This window comes from Leptidea sinapis, chromosome 30, assembly GCF_905404315.1.
Source record: "Leptidea sinapis chromosome 30, ilLepSina1.1, whole genome shotgun sequence".
Lineage (NCBI taxonomy): Eukaryota > Metazoa > Arthropoda > Insecta > Lepidoptera > Pieridae > Leptidea > Leptidea sinapis.
In genome coordinates, this window is record NC_066294.1 from 8849659 (window position 1) to 8870864 (window position 21206).

At 37.8% G+C, this 21206-nt stretch overlaps 1 protein-coding gene across 3 annotated transcripts in view; it reads right to left on the reverse strand.

Annotated features, from left to right (window-relative positions):
- Positions 1–18700, reverse strand: part of LOC126973684 (intraflagellar transport protein 88 homolog) — a 43479-nt gene extending 24779 nt beyond the window's left edge. Inside the window, exons 1-13 of one of the 3 annotated variants that reach the window (XM_050820999.1) lie at positions 17643–18700; positions 15995–16143; positions 14604–14733; positions 12097–12201; positions 11179–11292; positions 10996–11099; positions 8940–9049; positions 7283–7401; positions 5879–6042; positions 4525–4759; positions 3510–3711; positions 2224–2386; positions 455–557 (exon numbers count right to left, since the gene is read on the reverse strand). In XM_050820999.1, the coding sequence (XP_050676956.1) occupies positions 455–557; positions 2224–2386; positions 3510–3711; positions 4525–4759; positions 5879–6042; positions 7283–7401; positions 8940–9049; positions 10996–11099; positions 11179–11292; positions 12097–12201; positions 14604–14733; positions 15995–16143; positions 17643–17849 (1905 nt within the window). In that variant the 5' untranslated portion in view covers positions 17850–18700. Of the gene's footprint in view, positions 1–454; positions 558–2223; positions 2387–3509; positions 3712–4524; positions 4760–5878; positions 6043–7282; positions 7402–7674; positions 7799–8939; positions 9050–10995; positions 11100–11178; positions 11293–12096; positions 12202–14603; positions 14734–15994; positions 16483–17642 lie in introns of those variants that run through there. The other 2 variants (XM_050821000.1, XM_050821001.1) reach the window with 2 other exon arrangements.
- Between the last annotated feature and the right edge of the window lie 2506 nt (positions 18701–21206).

The following is a 21206-nucleotide window of genomic DNA, read 5'->3' on the forward strand; positions in this document are numbered from 1 at the left end:
TCAAAATTGTTAGACTACGATCGATCGGCTCTGAGAGGCTTCAAGTATGTGTGATGATGGATTGTCGTCGAGGTAGAATGTCACGATGACATAGATATTAGTTTTGCGCAAAATATGCATTTTTTTAGTCAAGGTAAGTGTAGCTCTTAAATGTCAATGAAAAAGCTCATAATTATTATTCAAAATTGCGAGTTTATTGGTTCTTACAAAACAAACGCGTTCTAAAGTTCTAAGTTTAACTAAAGAGTGACTTTGGATGTTGAAGCGTGACACTGCATGTCCTGAGCATACTTTTCATAAGATGGTATGTAATTACTGATTTTAGTTTATTATACCGGATTTATTTCTCGAGATTGACTCAAAAAGCACTCGCGACCGACCTGTCGATCCCGATCGACCGTTAGAGCACCCCTGGTTTAGACTATAAGAGTAAACAATGTAATGGTTTCCTTACATCTTGGTAATGATGCTTAGCAGACTGCGTGTCGCCAAGATCGCTGTAGAGCTTGCCGAGAGCGCACGAGGCACTCACGCCGCATGTACCGACTGTGCTGTACCTGTGTTGTGCACATAGACTTACAATATTCCAGAGTATCAACGACCTGACAGCACAATAATACCAATGACGTGAAGTGACCAATTTTTATTTGTCAATGTGAGTGCCTCATTGTTTTTTGTTTTTTTACAAGTGGGAGGCTCCTTTGCACAGGATGCCGGCTAGAATTTGGGTACCACATCGGCGCCTATTTCTGCCGTGAAGTAGTTGTGTGTAAGCATCACTGTGTTTCTGTCTGAAGGGCGCCGTTATCTAGTGAAATTACTGGGCAAATGAGACTTAACATCTTATGTGTCAAGGTGACGAGCGCAGTTATAGTGCCGCTCAGAACTTTTGGGTCCTTCAAGAATCCTGACCGGCACTGCATTGTAATGGGCAGGGCGTATCAATTACCATCAGCTGAACGTCCTGCTCGTCTCGTCCATTATTTTCATAAAAAGAAAAAAAGCTACATAAGACTGGTCAATCAAAATCAGTAACAATCACAATAGATTCGCTTTCATTTTCTATCTAGCTGTATCTCCGTAAGATATACCTCTTCTTCTCTCTCGTTCGCTTTGTTCGTCTATACGCTTATATATTGTAATTCTGATAGGTAGGATGTAAGTGATATAGGGAAAAAAAAACCAACTGGTCAACATATTACACACAGCCTTCCAATTTCATCGCAGGCTTCCTGAGTATCTATTCATTCACCATAAGAGTTTCGACCAAAAGTACATACGTATTCGATTTGTAAATTGCCGGTATGTACTGAAAAATTTAAATATGATTTTTTTTTTTAATTTAACATATTTATTATGTCAAAATAATTACCATTATTATGTATGTTGGAGAATTAGAATATAAAAGTAATATGGCCTGTATGATTATATTCTACTCTGTGTATTGGGCTGAACTGATGGCGAACGTCATCTTTCAAAGTGTGTTTGAAGTTGTCACTGTGTACGTCACTGTCTGTGACGTGATTGAAGTTAGTTATTATAGTCCATCAGTAGAACGCTCATTGAGAAGTCACAGTCGTCTTCAAGCTAGCACCCGCGCCGGTTGTGCGCACTGATCGACTTAAATAACAGGGACTTAAATACCAACACCGTGACGCCCGATTATAAATCCAAATAAATTTCCGAGATGTATTCATTGCTGCCATCTAATAAGAAGGTCATTTATGCCTTTGCGATAAAACTGTGGTGATCTAAATTCGACAAACTGTGTGAAAGGATTTTGTACTGCCTCCTGAGAAGAAAACTTATTATCACGTAGAAAATTGTCCAAATCACGAAAAAAATGGTAGTCCGCTGGAGCAAGGTCTGGATCGTCGACTATAATTGCTACATGGAGTAAGCTGGAGGAGGCCTATAACCCACAGCAGGGGTCAATAACATAACTTTTATATTATATTATGTATTCGAAGATTGTTGAAATCAATTAAAAGCTTATTATTGTTATAATAATTGCCCAGTGAGTTGGCCAATTTCATACACCTTACAACTTTTTAGTTTCTTTGCCACTGCAAAGGTAGTTTGTAGAGGACTGCACGATATGACAAATAAATTCGAAAATCACAAACACATTTGTACATGCCAGAGATCGAGGCAACGGCCCTAGTTTATGCGCAATAAAAACCAAGAGTAGTTTTGATCGATATCGATCTCCATATGACTTACCAATGCTCCAGGGCGGGCGCAGTCTCCGGCGACGCCAGACGCGCCAGTCCGCACGCCGCAAGCGCTCGCAGCGTCTTACCCGCGCCCGCTCCCGCTCCGCTACGGATCCGCTGCCACCGGGCCTCAGCCCCATTCTCTTCCCCGCTCATCTCTAGCACTAGAGCTGTTGAACAATTATACTGATTCACTAATCTACGTATCGATTAACATCTATAGTCTTGCCATAAATGAAATAAAAAAATAAAAGACGTGTGGCACTTGGGGGCTGCCGCGGTAAAGCTATTGCATAGCATTTTTTATCAACTTATGCAATTATAATTATTTATTTATTTTATTTATGCAGTATTTTTTTTGATAAAATTAATTAAAAAAAGCAAACAGGAAGTGAGTAAATTTTTACTTGCAAGATTTGATTACAGACAGACAACGGGACAAGTGAGACTAAATAAAAATGCTTGTCATAATAATAAAAATTAAAAAAACGTGAAAAAAAATAATGAAATTAAAAAAAATCAAGACGTAACCCCAGGCTCGAACCTGGGACCTTCTGCACACAAAGCATACGTGATAACCGCTGTTCCGCGGCAACTATAATTACCGTGGCGAAATATCTATATAGATCTAGTAAGTGTTAGGTTATTTTCGTTACGGAATTTCTGGATTCGGTCTCCACGCTCAAGGCCCGCTATAGACGCTATGCAATAGCTTAAAATAAATTTTCTATTGCAAATAACATGTACTTTTACAGTGCGTTAGTTTTTAATACATAAATATAAAACAATTTCAAAAATAAAAAGCTTATTCCAAGTGGTCTCCATTGGCTGCAAAACAGTCCTTTAAACGTTGAGGTCGGTTATCAATAGAACCACGCACTCTTTCCATGGGAAAATTCTTCACTACCAATCGTACGGATTGTTTTAGGGACTCCAAACTATCATGGCGTTTAGAGCAAGCCATACTCTCTAAAACTGACCATAAATCATAACGCAGCGGATAAAGATCGGGATTAGACGACAGCCAGTCTTCAGCTCTGATGAAGTCCGAAACGTTCGTTTCCAACCAAGATTGCGTAGACCGAGCTTTATGACCCGGCGCCGAGTCTTGCTGGAAGGACCATTCTTGGTTATTATTATTAAGATTTTTATATTTACAGTAGGTACTATAAAGTCACAAATAAACATTTTTCTTTATTTGTTTTTTTCTTTCGATACTCCTGCCCAACTTCTAAAGAATTATAGCTAAGAAGAACGAAGAAGAACCTAATTGATCTAATCTAATCTTAATACCTAGATCGTGCATAGCAATGACGTTAGCTGGGTCGAGATGGGTGGCAGCCGACAGTTGGTTGACAACGGCTGGTACGGTGTCATCGGCGCCATTACTCGCTGCCAACTCTGACAGGGCCGCTGTCACTCGAGCCGCGCACGAGTAAGGATCGTCGCGACATGCTGCCTCGCTGAGAGATCGGGCCTCCGACCATTTGCTGAGCTGAAATGGTTTTATTTTAGAAAACTAATGAGCAGATACTAACATGGTGTCAATCGGTCTGACCATAGCATTCCTCGACGAGAGCGCCCGTACTCCTGACTCATATTATTATAGTATTTTACGCAACAGTTGTAAAAAGAGGGTCAAAAAACGCTGGTGGTCTGGGTTGTGCGCAATTAATGACGCCACGCGATACGTTTTTTTTATGAAAATAAGGGACGAGACGAGCAGGACGGTCAGCTCAAAGTAATTGATATGCCCTGCCCATAACAATGCAGTACCGCTCAGGATTCTTGAAAACCCCCAAAAATTCTGAGCGCCACTACAACTGCGCTCTTCACCTTGAGACATAAGATGTTAGGTCTCATTTGCCAAGTGATTTCACTAGCTATGGCGGCCTTCTGACCAACAATAGACAGACATACCTGAGGTTCGAGGAAGAGATGGTCTGCAGCTAGGGCTCCCGCTAATCCTCTAGAAACTCCTGGTGCTTTTTGTGTTACTGTGTTCGCTCTGCGTTTGGTGGAGGAATTGGTTACACCGAGTATTTACGCGATGTGATTAGGCCGTTGACCACTGATAAATTATTAATGCGTACGATTGTGTTCGATGCTCGGTGACAATTGGTTATTAACCGGTGCGAGAGTCAATTTGCATTAGATTAGCCAATCAGATACCAATACGTATGTTGTCTATAGGTATCTCACTATTTCTACAGGAACTATCTGCACTATAGTTTGCCATAACAAAAAATTACAATAAAGAGAAAAGACAATTGCGGCATATCCATAAGCATAAAAAAAAGAAACTAACAGCGTAAGCAATGAAAGCCGCGTCTGCGTTGGCCTCTGCCCTCAACACTCGGTCGTTGGGGTGAGAGCGCGCCACCGTTTTCAGCCTCTGCAGCGCTTTAACACCCGCAGCCGTTCCCCCTCCGCCGGCCGCTGTGGCGCTGCGAAGCGATGCAAGCGCACTGCCGAGCTCTAGACGCGTCCCAGCGCCGCCGCCTGAATATCCACGAAGTGCCTCCACGCACCAAGAAGCGCTTCTACAAGTTAGCATTTTATTTTTTATTGAATTACGCGTTATTTTTTGGTTGTCCATAATTATCCAAATTTTTGCTATCATTTGTCTTTAATCAATTCGAAATTCGAATTTGGCGAGTCAACATCTTCTGAGGATGCCTCGTGCAGTGGCGAAACACGTATCGAATTGATTGAAGAGAAATCTTAGCCGAATTTATACTGAGGAGAACTCACAAATTGTCTTTAGTTATCAACGAACTATAAAACTTTAAAAAAAATCTCAATCTAGAACCTCTTATAGTCCGGTGTTGCAAGGTTGTAGAAGCGATTTTTTAGTTAGTTACGGTAACGTGTAATAAATAAAGTAGCAAGTAAAAAATTAATTCGATTGCAATAGTACTATAAGTTAAATTGATCTTGTATCTATAATAATGTTCAATCAGTAAATATTTTTACAGAATTCTATTAAGTTCTATACAAATAGACCAATCACGTCATATTAAAACGAGGCCGAAATATGGAACATGCCACAAATAACACCATAATAAACTTCGGCTGCTATATCTATACATTGCCGCATTTTCTCCGGTTGTTTTAAATATTCTTGGTCAATAAACAGCAATGTAAAACATTTATTCAGTTCCGATTTGATTCGGACAGTTGATACACGACTATGGAGAAAGGTGTGGTTACGTTGTCTTTGTATATATGTATGTATATATATATATGTATATATTTTTTATTTATATTCGCTTATAAAATGCTTACAGAATACCGTTTATTTATTTACGGTGTGTGTGGATGATGCAGCTATTGTACTCAATAACTTTTGGTTTGTATTAATTTACATTTACTTTTTTGACTTACTCGTGTAGGGAATTGACAATTTGACGTTTGAGTATGTTTATTTCATCACTTTACATATTCTATTATATTGTAATTGAAATGATTTGTAAAACGATGAAAACGTAAATCATGATTTAAAAATGAATTTCTCGCTGTTTCTTCTCATTAGCTCAAACCTTTAGGAAGTAGCAGTAGATTCAATAAGAAATTTTATTTGACCTACATAAATAAAGTGATTTTGATTTGATTTGATTATGTATTATGAACGTCATTGACAAAATGAATATAAAATGAACCCAGAATCTTCATCTCGCAGTGCGTGCCGGCTCGGCGGTCTCTCGAGCGCGGCCGCTGCTAGCGCCAGACAGCGGTCAGCATGTGAGGCACCAGCCCTTGACCAACGTGACAGTCGGTCACCACGGACCACGTCTCGGACTACGCACTCGTACGCGTCGTTCTCCTGTCAATGGGGACATTTTAAGTAATGTAAAAACGTTAAAAATGTATTTTGGTAAGAAATCATGAGATGTACATGCAGGTGCATTGGATATTGCACACACATTTGCTTCATCATTAAAATTTTACTGTTAATTATTGGATTTTATTTTAATGCCTTTCTTCCACGTACTACAAAGCTGGGGAATGAGCTTCCTTGTGCGGTGTTTCCGGGACGATACGACATGGGTACCTTCAAAAAAAGCGCGTACACCTTCCTTAAAGGCCGGCAACGCTCCTGTGATTCCTCTGGTGTTGCAAGAGATTGTGGGCGGCGGTGATCACTTAACAACAGGTGACCCGTAAGCTCGTTTGTCCTCCTATTCCATAAAAAAATGCTTATTTTATTTGTGAACAATATTATTTTCTGTGTTAACAAGTGTAATTGGTTATAGGCCGTTCTTATTAACAATAAATAAATAAATTTATTTTCCAGCAAGGTGAAAGTGAAGATCTAACTAGTCGTAGTTGCTTTAGTCCAAAAAGCGCTAGGTTTTAAAGCCAAAATATTGAAGTGTTTCGCGTATAATTTCGTGACCGTTTTTAAGTGCGATGTCAACACTCGCTAGTTTCAAAACTCGGACCTTAGGGTCCGAGTTCGCTTAGGCGAACGAGACAGGTGATAATAAGAACTCATAGTCTAGCGGCCGTTTTCTATAAACTAACTATCCTTAGTTTAACTTACGGATACATTGCTTTCACCGTTTAATGACAGTTATGTCCAATATAATTATGGTCCAATGCTATCTGTCAATAGGTTATTGCAATGTTACTTACATTACAGCGTAAAAGGATAGATTTATCTACCTCTAGTAAGTTAAACTAAGGATAGATAGGTTATTGAAAATGGCCGTAGTTGTAATTCTATCTTTGGTATATTCCGTGACAACTGAAGTTCGAACTGTCATAATCTAGTTCGTTATATTATATTTTATACAGTACATTAATTATTTAGGGTCATAATGCAGTAGACATTGTCAACTTGCCTATATAGTATCAGCACTCAGCAAATCTCCTTATAGCTTGATTATTACAAAAAAAAAATTAAACACCATTATTTTATGTGTCAGCTAGCTTACCTTCGCGTTATAAAAACATTAACATTACGATTTTAACCGATACTATTTAAAAACATGTGTTACTAGGTTATATTTTCAGTTATTCAACGGTGTGGTTCTCCTGTCCCATTTATAAGCAAGACTCACGTCATCGATAGCTATGTCGTGATGGTAGTTAGGAGGCTCTACATCGAGCATGGAATGAAAGGCTGCCTTCCCACCCTCGGCGTCGTCTAGCGCAACTGAACAGAGTACCAGGTGTAGACCTAAAATGTATGGAATATTTAATTGATATTTTGTAATGCACGTAGCATTGGATTGATAATCAACTTCTACAGTCAATTAAGTCTTACAATTTCCAAATATTAAATACCTTCCTGAAGTATTTACATTTTAAGTATATTTAAAACATTTTAACTTCATAATGTTATAAATTTATAGTCCATGTGTATGACACTGAACCGTACGATGCGGTAAGAGAACAGTACTTTAACTTAATACTAGAGCGCCAGACGCACTCACACATACACACGACTTACACGGCCGCTAAACAATCTTGGGGAGACAAAACTATGGATATCCACGCGCGCCGGTCGCCGACGAGACTGGTCGTTACTGCTTCACGGCAGAAAAAGGCGCCATTGTGGCACCCATAATCTAGCCGACATCCAGTGCAAAGAAGCCTCCGACTGGTACAAAGGAGATATGCGATTAAGGAGATCCCGAGATAGTTTAAATGTACAATTTGTTTCTTTGAGTTCCAAGAACTTATCATAGACTGAATGACTGACATAGAAATAATCAACAGATTATTTCTATGTTTCATAACATAATAATAACCCCATAATTTAAAAGTTAATCAGTTCCTCCTTTGCTTGCTTTTATTTATCTAATAATTGTATGAGAAGCACACGTCCGTTCGCTGCACTAGAGTTATAATAAAAAAATATCTTACCAAATAAATCTGTTACTCTGACCACAAAAGATCGCTTTTGCTGTGAACACAGTGACGTCCATACACAACACTGATAGCGGCGCGTAATGTAATGACTTATGACATCACACGCGCATTTCGCTTGTTTTTTTATAGAAATAAAGAAAAACTAGTAAACTTCTTGGCATATTAGCTATACGCTCATAGGGTGATCGATGATTTTAACTTTCCAAGAACTGTAACTTAGTAACTACAGTTACATGAGCGATTCGACAGTTAGCCATCACACCCACACTTATTTTAAGGTGCCCATGTCGTATCGTCCTGGAAACAAGACGAAAGGAAACTCATTCCTCAGTCTGGTTGTACCTGCATGCACAATGCATGGAGCTATCCTTTTTTTGCACGTGGAAGATTATTACACATACGACGTACACTGCACTTACAGAGCATATAGCTGGGGATACAAATGTCCGTAGTTTGCTGTAACTGGTATGCCTGTAACTGGCATACATGTAGCAAGCACAACATTTGATTAACTTGCATGCCCGTTGAGGGATAGGGAATAGACGCGATAGCTACGGGCATGCCAGTAGCTGACTCGTTGATTTTGTTTAATTCACTTCGATTATCCATGTTATCCATTTTTAGCGCACAAGAATAGGTACGAGTTGTCTCACGAACTGTCCTGTGTATACGCGATGGTATTACTCGCATGCAAGGGCAGAACATGCATGCTAGTATTAGTTGCAAATGTATCCGCAGTGTGCAATTTACTTATAAATGCCACTTAACTTTCATGCCAGCTTTACTGGCATGTGTATCCCCGCCTTAAAACGCTTTCGGGATTATTGTAAATATTTATATTGCCTGTTTGAAAGTCGCCTTGCTCCTGCATGATGTGTTGGAAGTTAGTCACAGCGTCGCGGAACTTTCCCATCCGTACCAGTAGCAGGCCGATGTTGTGCATTACCTTCATTCTGGACATATCATACACGGATAGTTATTAATAATTAAAAAATGGTCGGGACATGTAGAAAAGTTTTTTTGAAGAAAGAAAGGGGACAAACGAGCGTACAGGTCACCTGATATTAAGAAATCACCGCCACGCACATTCTCTCGCAACACCAGAGGAATCATAGGAGCTTGCCGGCCTTTTAGATAAGTGTACTCGCTTGTTTTGAAGATACCCATGTCGTATCGTATTTGAAACACTTGCTTGAAACACACAACAGCTGGTTTGTACGTGGAAGAAAAATCTTTGAAAACCGCACTGTGGAGGAACACCACACGTCCGGATGGTGGGGATGATATTTTAGTTTGTGGCGTGTCGTGCGAAGGTGGAATTCGGTGGCAGGAATCAGTTCAAATAGCTCTTCGGAACACTCCCCATGATAAATGATTATATGAATAATGCGATATAAGACCCAAAATAAATCGATGTCTCTACGCAATGCCGAATGATCTAGCCGTTAACAGAGGACTGGGTCCCGAACAATTCGAGCAACTCTGTAAATAATATCTAATAATAGTTAAGAGACCATAAATAAGTACTGGACAATAACAGATTTACAAATATTAAACTTTCCAAAAATTCTTACTCGCTAACAACAATAATACTACTGTTTACTAATGAAAGTACTTATAGTAATTATAAAAATTCTTCCGGAGGACTAAGCGGAGCGTGCGACGTTTTTCTAGCAATTTATAAATTACATTGAAAATTGTCAACGATTTGATATTTCGTTGGAAAATTTTTTTGACTGTCCTTTATTTTTCTTTTCCAAAAATTCCTTTAGTTAAGCCCGGTATCCACCAAAGCGGAGAGGAGAGGAGACGAGAGGAGGTAAGCCGCGAAGCTGTCAGGCTGTTTCCACCACAGCGGAGAGGAAATGTCGAAATAACGAAATCTGATTATCAAAATACATCTCCTTCCCTCTCCGCTTTGGTGGATACCGGGCCTAATTGTCTGTGATAAGTAAACCAGTTATTATATAGTGTACCTCAAATATACATATTACACATAAATATACCTTGTATGTTGTCCTAAAGCAAGTCAGAGTAGCAATAGCAAATCATGTAAGTAGTTTTATATTATACACTTCGTCGTCACTAATTGTTCCGACTTAATTTTTTATATCCTTCAACCCTTCTGAAACCTGTATACGCACGTAGTGTAAAATGTAGAATATTTTTGTGTTATGTATTTTTCTTGTTACGCAACTGCGTCAGAAATGGAGGTTTAGTTAATCGAGAGCACATACTACCTATATGACTTTACAGATCACTTCTAGAAAGTTAGTAGACTGAACTTTCTAGAATGGATCCCGGCTGCTACAAAATTTCTTGTGTTTAAAAATATTGTTAAAAATACAATGAGCTGCTATTCTATAACTACCTACCCCTATTAGTCGGGTTCCCGTTTGCAATAAACTTCTTAAAGCGCCTAAAACTATTAAGGTCTCAATTCTAATTTTTTGAACGGATTTAACTCTTATAAGCGTCGATTTAGCAAGTTTAGCAATGTTTTCAATGAAAATAAGGGACGAGAGGAGCAGGACGTTCAGCTGATGGTCATTGATACGCCCTACCCATTACAATACAGTGCCGCTGAAGTTTATTGAATAACCCAAACATTCTGAGCGATACTCCAACTGCGCTCGTCACCATGAGACATAAGATGTCAAGTCTCATTTGCCCAGTATTTTCACTAGCTACGTCGCCCTTCAGACTGCTTCACGGCAGAAATACACGCCGTTGTGATACCCATAATCTAGCCGGCATCCGGTGCAAAGGAGCCTCCCAGTGATTCTTATGTTAAGTGCAATCGGGTATGATGTTTTTTTGTTTTAGGGTTCAAAATACACAGAAATGCATTTGGGTTTTTTGAATCCATTATAGCTATATTATAGCAGAAGTTCCTTACCTTAGATCCTTTTCAGCAGTCGGTGTTTGATCCAACGCCATACGATACAATTTCAGAGCTTTCGGATGTTCTCCCATTTTGAAATGTATATTGCCCATGTTTACCTAAAACAACAATTTTGGTAACACTTGTCCAACATTTTGTAAGTTTGTCATTTCTCAATAAACGCGAAGGTTAACTTACTTTAAGTCTGTTGGCATGAGGGAATAGTTTGTTTTTTGTAAGCAGCTGGTAAGTGTTAAGTGCTTCGGTGTACATTTCATTGAGAGCGTACTGATCTGCGAGATTGCAGAGGACCTGTGGCAGACAATAATAAGTATGGTAGACTATGACGTAATGACATAAACGTACCTAAAGGCAGTGAAGCGATTGATCACTTAACCTCATATTTGCCGGTGACAAACTGTGGAAAACATTAGTACATAAATATTATTAGTAAACAAGCTGACCCAGCAAACGTTGTATTGCCATATAGAGTAATGAGAAGAAATCAATAATTAAATTAAAGTTTGTTTTTTTACCTCCTGAGAAAGTTAGAAAGATGTAAAGATTCTATTTAGTTATTCATATTAACCTATTCTTTCAATTTGATTTCTGCACGACAGGGGCCACATCAAAGGAAAAACAAGGTTGTTGTTTTTATTTAATTTCGAGCATTTTCATATTTATTCACCTTTTAAACCTTCTCTGGACCTCCACAAATAATTCAAGACCAAAATCGGGTCACTTGGTGTTAAGTGATCACCGCCGCCCACACTCTCTTGCAACACCAGAGGAATCACAAGAGCGTTGCCGGCCTTTAAGGAAGGTGTTCCTACGCGCTTTTCTTGAAGGTACCCATGTCGTATCGTCCCGGAAACACCGCACAAGGAAGCTCATTCCACAGCTTCGTAGTACGAGGAAGAAAGCTCCTTGAAAACCGCACTGTGGAGGACCGCCACACATCCAGATGGTGGGGATGATATCCTAACTTGTGGCGTGTCGTGCGAAGGTGAAACATTCTTTCGGGCTTCCAAATTTTCTATTGAATCTCTGTGTTCTGGGCCAGCCCATTTGAAGAACTTTAAATAATTATAAAATATCTGTAATTTATGGTCTTACACAAAACGTTAGATCCAGATTGTGTGAGTCTCCTAAATTCGCCTGCTCTTGCATTCTTATCAGTTGTCTTTCTAGTGCAGACGCTTCCTGAGCTTTCGCGAGGGCCTGAAATTTCATTTCGTTATCGTGTTTATTGTAACAATTTTAAATAAAACTCTTTTAAAATGTATGAAAAAACTGAACTCTAGATTGAAAATACAATACACATAAGTACCTTACTATTTGACTAAGTATGTTATGTATAAGGCTTTGCCGTTTTCGTTCTGAAGGAGAACTGAAGTAGACAAAAATTACCTATTCTTAGACACTCCCTCAATTACAATTCCGAAAACGTGATTAAGCTTCCTAACCTAAGTTACTTTCATTTAATTGAAGAATAAAAACGATAGAATTTTAATGTTTATTTATATTGATGAAATTGTAGACGCTCAAATCATAAATGAATTCATTTTCGTTAGTTCGCAGACAGCGTAAGATTAAGCGAGTCCCGCATCGTTCATAAAATTTTGTGTTCAAATTTTATTTGTGTATTTACACATTACTGCTTCACGACAGAGGTGTTGTGGTACCCATAATCTAGCCGGCATATTGTGCAAAGGAGCCTCCATTGAGCCGCCATTGGTTAACTTAACATGTCTCAAAGTGTCGACCTAAGTGCTCAAAAATTGGCCCACCCATCAAGTGAACGCCATGCTCGTTTCGTAATTTTTTCTTATAAATAAATGAAATATTTAAAATATTTGTTTTACAAGGGTAATTATAATGTTATATCTTACACATATGTGCGTAAATTTAGTCTGAAATTTTTAAAAACCTTTCATATATTATTAAAAACTTGCATTTATTGTGGTTGTAGAATCTGGTAGGGCATGGTGCGAGAGCTTACTCGAAGCTTAACCAGATTTAGCTACGTGCTTGGTAGAAAGGTACTCGTGAAGCGACAAGATATGTTTACTTAACTTGAAATATCTTGACCCTTCACCAGTGTACAAAAGCCACGGTATTTATTTAAAAAAACTATCTGTTTTTTTTTGCAAATGCGACGAAAACATGCTATATCTTGTATTGTATTGTATAATTTTTCGAACATCATTTTCGACAATATAGCTCAAACTATTACAATAGCCGAGACTCAATTAAAAATAAGTCTAACGATATCTTAAGTATTTTGTATTATTTGAAATCCAGATTTAATGCCCTTCGTCAATTCATCTGCATTTCAATATGACAATCTTAGATTAAGAATTGGTCTCCTCTGCGTGTAGTGTGTATTTGTAAAGATGCTTGTGTGCGAGGCATCTTGACACTCAATGGTATCTTTCAAATTTTGTAACATACGCTTCGTGTTATTCATTACCTTTCTAACCTTAGAATATTGACACAAATATTCACTAACATCTGCACATATTTGTACAGCTTTTTGTATATTTGTATAATCGAGCCAGTCTCGTGTGTTCTCTTGGCGAACAATGTGTGACGTACGAATTATATAGGTCATTTAGTTTTTAACAATTGGTAGATGCAAGATGACATACAAATATTTGATGGTAGGTATCAAATAAGGTACCTCTCAAATAATAACATTTGAATGCCATTATTTTTGGCTAAGGATTTTTTTAAGCTATAGAAGCATTTATCTATTAGCCATGATATTATCTTTTTATGCATTATTGTCTTAGGTTTCTCTCTAATATTTTTTGGAAGGTTCTTAAAGATCCTTATAATTTATATTATAATTTTCGTTATTTTGATGAAGCGCTGTTCTACAGTATGGCATCAAAAGGCGAGTTGGATCTCTTAATCCTAATATGGATTTTGCTGGTTTAAAAAGTTCACCATGTTTTTAATGAACATACTAATTTCTAATATATATAGACTAGTAAGCGTTAACAGACGGTACTTTTTGAATAATGGTCTACACGATTCTAAAGGACTGACATTACATAAAGCTCTTAAGCACATTTTTGTGTCAGAAAAACATTTGAAATATTCGTGGGATCTCCCCATAGTATTAACCCGTACCGTAAAACTGAAACAATACGAGTATAACCGTGGTATTAAGTAAGTGCAGCATTAAAGGATACAGTTTGTCTGAGCCTTCTCAAAGCGAAAATAAAACTTATTTATTTTGCCTGCCACTGTATCGCAATGAGCTCTCCAGTTACAATTGCTAAGTAAAAAGGCCTAAAAATTTTATAGAGATTATTTCTTTAATAATAATCCTAGAAGTGAGGGTTATCACTTTAAAAACAAATTGTTTAGATTTGCAAGTGCGACATATCAAGTTAATCTCCTAATATGCAAATATTGGGGTTGAGCAGGTTATCAACTGTAAAGTGGATCCTGTAGATGAAGCCACAACCTGAGAGTTGAACAAAGCATACAAGATTTTAGGACGATACGTCACTAGAATGGTTAGCTCCGTCGCACTCGCACGGAATGCGAGAGGTCGCGAGAGTCCCGCATCCCGTTCAAATTTTATTTGTGTAGGCATGAATACTTTATACCTGAGCAAGATTATTTTCCCTCTTTTGCTCGTCAGCATTGTCTTCTGCCGCTGGCCGCGCACTAAGCATGCACGATTCTTCGACAAGAGACATAATTCGAGCTTCCATTTGCTTGACTTTGTCTTCTATCCTGAGATTATATAAGTTGTTAGATGCTATTGTATTTTGCGATAACATACAGGATGCCGGAAGTCGGAACGGTATGTCATCATTATTGAAACTTGTTTTCGTCCTATCGTTGAAAGAGATTCACGCTTTAACAGAAACACGTGGTTTCAGCAAGATGGCGCCACCGCCCATACCGCGAGGGATACAATGACCGCGATCCAGACGCTTTTTCCCCAGAAACTGATATCCCGGTTTAGAGACCTGGCCTGGTTATCTAAAGTTTATTCAAAGCAGCCGCTGACAGGTAATGATCTTAAAGGAAATATCAAAACAGAAATCAAAAACATTTCTCCGCACCTCTGTAAGAGTTTTAAACAACTTACAGACTCGATAACAAGAGACTGTACGAATACGCATTTAGACGTCATTATCTTTAGAAAATGAAACCCACCTTTTTATTCGTTCCAATAAATATTAAATTCCATCCAAAATGCTTGTTTTTCTTACTGTTGAAAATTAAACTTTCCCAGTGGACACATTGTATAACAAGTAGAACCACAGAAATATGGAACTATAAATAAGGGTGTTGCGACAATCGCTTCAATCACTTAGGTCCAGTATATAAAACTTATGAATTTCAAAAGTTTTTCTATACCGATTTACAATTACCACCACTTGGCTTGAGTTTTAATGAGAAGAAGTGGAAAGAATCCACTTACCACTCTTTAAAATATACATTTTAATTACGATCTATGTAAATTGGTGCAACGAAAATAAGTACTCAAATGTCAAATACTCAATGCTTTACGGCCGTTCCGAATATACCAGCTATAGGTAGAGATAAATTAATACCTTCTACTGTCAGTAATTAGCTGTCAATAATCTGAAGCTGTCCCAATATACTTGATTAGTCATTCTTATCGCCTTATATTGGGACGCGTGAATTGCAATTTCCATACAAACTTCTATCGCTGGTAAGCTATACGTCCTCCCATTGACAGCGTGTACGGATAAGGTGAGTTACCGTTGATAAGTTTATCAGGACAGAAAAGTCAACGATAGTTACGATTTATATCTCAAGTAGGCCACATCCGGAGAGATAGACTGAATATTGGGAACGGCCGTTAAACGAGTATCGCCATGGACCAGTCATTGCCTCCCTCGACCATATTTTAGGGATGATAACGACATGAGATTGTTTACAACATGATAGGCAACATTGGTAAATTGTTTTGGACGAAAGTTTAAATAAAGATCATTGTGGATATAGATAAAGTGCTCACGTGTCTTCCTTCTTCTCGTCTTTGGCGCTGGTGTCTCTGGTGGCGGACGTGAAGCCGGCCGCTCGGTGAGCTGTGACGGGCCTCGTGCTCGCCGTGCCCGCACGCGACGCTCCCGGCCCCCGTACGTTCACCGTGCCAATACGAAACATCTATAATAAGGCCAACGAGAAGAGATAAAGAATTTAAACAAAGTTTCAGGGGTTCAAAACATTTTATTAGAATAAACTATACATATACAAATTTTGGATTCAGTAATCTAATCGCTGTCGTGTTTATTAGGGATAGATGATTCTTCGGAAGAGTCCGTTTGTCTTTCAGTATATGTCATAATAATTAAGGCATCGGAACCAGAATAACGCGATCTGAAGCACATAGAAAGAAACGATTCCAAAAAAACATAAGCGTGATTTTTTGGATTCACCACGTCATCGCTAATAGGGACATCACTACGGTCCATGCTTTATTGGCTTTACTTAAAAATGTTGAAAACTCTTCTCTTAGACAGACTAATAATGTTGAAAAAACGGGTTGTGAACAAAATAAAATATCATAAAATGCAACAAAAGAACGCACTATACTTTGTGATTTGAAATTAACTATTCATTTTATTTTCCTAGTTTTGTTATTCGTGTCGTATCGGTTTATATACTACATCAATATCTCAAGAATCGAAAAATACAGGTACCCGATTCTCTCGTAAGTTTTGGAAAAGCTCATCAACATTGTACTGGTAACCTACCACAATGTTGATGAGTTCAGCTGTATGTCAAATAAGCTGTCCTACGCGTAGATTCCCGATCTGGTCGCAGAATGTATCTACAGTCTGTATCTACACCTGTCACATATTGGTTATAGTCCAAATAAGTAATTCTATTCGTTTATTGGGTGCGCTGAAGAAAGTTCATTCCATAATTTGATAAATCAAAACACGAAAGCAGTACCTAATCACTTATGATAAATACAACTTTGCCTAGAAGTCTAAAAATTTCGTGAAAATAGGGTACTTCATCACGAAATTTTTCTTGAGGGTATTTTGATCTATTGGAGAGGTAAGGCGGGAAGTTTTTAAATTAGCATTTTTTTGATGGATGAGGAGGACAAGACAAGACGAGCGTACCCGTACACCTGGTGTTAAGTGATCACCGCCGCCCACATTCTCTTGCAAAAGCAGAGGAATCACAGGAAATTCCAGCCTTTTAGAGATTTTGTATGTATTTGTGAATTACCTTTCGTATCATGTGTCATAATATAAGATGTATTTGGCATGCGACTACAATAATAATAATAAAAAAACAGCAAATAGGTAAATTTACAGCCACAAAACTTTGGTATGTAAAGATGTCAAAAAAATTATAATACATATAATATAGTGAATGGGATTTAATAATGAGTGTTGCTCTTTCAAACAAATTATCTAGTCCCAAACTAGATATAGATCCCGTACTATGGGTACCAGACAATGTAAAATATAATACCTACTAATTACTAAAACATACGAATGACTCGGAAACAAACATTCAATTTCGTTTAACAAATATTTGCAGCTACCGGGATTCGAACCCTTAGCTCATAGATCTTAGTGAGCCCTACGGTATGAAGTCGCAGGCAGGAACTACCGTTAGTCGTATGCAACAATTTAATAACTTACACCAGTTCCCGTTCTACTTGGCATCTGTCTTCCGATGCCAGCTGTCCTCAGGGTCTGTTGCAGTGCCGTATCTTCCCGGATGCCTCTCGTATCCAAAGCCGGCGCCACGTCATTGAACCCGGCGTATAAGGCTTCATCTTCGTCTATTATAGCCGTACGTGGCTTATCAAGGCCCTGTCTAGATACACTATATCGCATCTCTAACATCTTTTATATCCTTAAAATATTACCAGCACAACAAATATGCTTGATCATAATGTTGTGACGCGGTTTCCATGGTAACTCCAGTCAGCCTAGCGAAACTCTTTTTTTTTTAATTTATGGCCTGGAGCCGAAACTCTCTAAGAAAAAAGCGATTCACTCGATTGTATGAAACGCGCAGACATTGATAGATTGACAGATGACGGCTACAACCCTGTAAAAAACGGAGATAGCCGAAATCCACTACGTTTTAAGCAACTGTTCGCTTTCAGACTTAGCCGGACTTTTTCGCCAATCGCCATAGGTACTGTAATTACTACTACATGGGGCGCACTAAAAGTTTTGCACTTCTAGCTAATCGGAACTATTTGAATTTCGAATGATATATTTTGTGACACTTTGCAATCTTCAGTAATACAATAAAAAAATTGGGGGGAAATCATTTGTCAATTGCTTTTTTATCCCACATCAAAGTTACGTACGTACGTACTAGGTACGCAACGAAAATGGAATTAAGTCAAAAAGATTATAGAGCGATGATTTTTTATAACTTTAAAAGTCCTCCCTCTTCGCAAAACTTCCGCTCGTCTTCAAAATGCTTTTGGGAGAGAAGCACCTAGATTGAGAACCGTGAGGCGATGGTTTGCTGAATTTGAGAGAGGTCAGGTTTCTTCATATGCCGAATTTCGTGAACTGAACTGAACCGGCTACTGTTAAGCGGCTAATTGAAGAAAAACCACGGATTACCTATCAGACGATTCGAGGACTATTGGGGATTGGTATGAGTCAAATTCAGAAAATTTTACACGAAGAATTGAAAGTTCGGAAGCTATGTGTTGGATCCCTCATGAACTGACAGCGGAGCAGAAGCGGGCTCGCGTGGAATGGTGTTCACAGATTCTATTGAAGTACGACCTTCTAATGACGGACATTCTAATGCTGTTTATGACATTGTCACAGGAGACGAAACATGGAAATAACAGAAAACGTGAAAACAAAATTGTTTTGAACCCGAAAAGAAACAGCAATCTTGTGTATTGGTGTTTGAAAATGAGGACAGGCCAACAAGTGAGGCAGGCGATTGTATAATAAACTTGAATGGCTAGGGCAACGCAGTGCTAATAATATAAAGACCAGATCTGCCTCGCAGATATTAGCGGTGCCCCGGCATCATTCAACAGCGTTCAGGGGTAGTTTTCGATACAGTGCTACTAAGTGCTGGAATAATTTACCGCCACCATTAAGACTATTAAAAAATGTCCAAAATTTTAGATTGAAATATAAAAAAACTATTTTAGAATCATTATATAATATCCTTGATGTGCAATGTATCTTATAAATTAACACAATTCTGTATTTCTATCATTATTTAATGTTCACCAATATATTTATATCTCATTTATAGTACCTAATGCTACTTTTATTATACATATTATATACAGTTACGAAGAGATTATACTATGATTTAAAATTTATTATTATTACAATTATTTATTTATTTTTATTTTATTACACTACTTATGATACTGATACCTACGCAAATTAATTTGCAATGGGAAAACTAAAAGAACTTTCTACTTCAAATGTCACGAGGGGCTGCTGAAAACCAGTGTTCTGTTGGTGTCTTCTACACTGACACAACAATATACTGAGTCAGCTCCTTTTATCAGGCAATCACGCTCACTGTTATTTTTATTTATTTATTTTTAATTTTTTATAATATTTGTTACGTTATTTAATTTAGTATTTTAAGATTTTAATTAATATTGTAAATGATTGTTTTTTGTGTTTTTTATTGCTAATAAAGTGTGTTTCTATTCTATTCAAACGTTGGTAAAAAAAGATGGCATTTTTTTCTCAGCTACGGGTCCCATCTGCACAATTCCACTTAAAGATCAAAATAGTGTTAATTCCCAGTGGTATTCTACCATTTGTTTACCCAGGGTGTTACAAAATGTTCGCGAAAGACGAGCAAAAAGCAGCGTTCCCTACGCCATGACAACGCTTCTTCACACACGGCCAACAAAACTAAGTCATTTTTAGCTTTACACTATTACCAATTCCGAAGAGGCAGTGATAGCGTTCAATCAGCACGTAGACAACGTGCCTTCAGATCTGTGGTCCTCCTGTTTTAAAAAATGGTTCGATCGCATAAAAAATTTGATTACTACTGTTAATTATTTAAATGTATGTAAAACCAGCTGTTGGCTTTCTTAAAAATATTAAATAAAATAAATAAATAAAATAAAAATGTAAAGGAGATTATTTTGAAAAGCAATAAACATAATAATTTGGTTAAACATGTTGTTTTTTTAAGTTACGCAAAACTTTTGTCAAATCACTGCACGTTCCATACTAAATCAAATTTCAATTTTTATTTAGGCAGTGCCGCCTCTACATAGTATTTACATCCTCTTTGACTCCAGTAATTCATTATCTATGATGGTAACTAAGGTGAGGTACGGGTACGGTATAGCTCAAGAAAGTTAGCCCCACAGATTTTTTTTTTTTATTTTTTTTTATTACATCGTTAGTTCGCCATTTGTTCTTGATTGTTCTCTATAAACATTTGATTGTTCTCGATTTTTTTTTTAATTTGCAATTCATTAAAATTGGTTAGGTTAGGTTATGTTAGAACAGTTAAAACGCCGCGGCAGCGGCCGGCGAGTGCCAGAACCAAATAGTAGGCGTTTCCCCCATTTTTAATTAATTGTTTTTAAATAAACAACAAAAGAACAAACAATTATTTATAGCGAACAATTAAGAACAAACTACAACTAACGATATGCGATATTGAAAATTCAAAAATAGAAAAAAATTTTTTTTGGGGGGCTAAGTTTGATGAGCCGTACGGTCTTAGAATATTGACGCTATATTCTAAGTGTACGGTACCAAGTAGCCCGGTTAATATTACCAAAGAATATATAATAGTACAAAGATTACCTTTCAGTGTCTTTAGGAAGACAAAAAAATTATTTTTGGATCGCAATGAATGCAGTGAAGTAGGTGACGAGCAAAACTCGCGCGTAGTCACTGCGCGCTCTTTTGTCCCTAGTGGCACAAAATACATTACTAGCATAGATAATACACTTACGGCCGTTTTCAATAACTATCTGTCCATAGTTTAACTTACTAGACAGAGACATTACTTACTTAATTACTAGGTAGAGATAGGCAAACCTATCCTTTTATACTTACTTACATGCTTACTTGCAATATATCCGATATTAGATACGTTATTGAAAACGGCTGTTATATAACAAGATATAGATAAGTCACTCGCGTACAACATTGTTATCCTATCAAACGGCGTGACGTGCGCGGGCGCCTCCCGCACTTCCGCCGGCCATCTGACAGACCTTG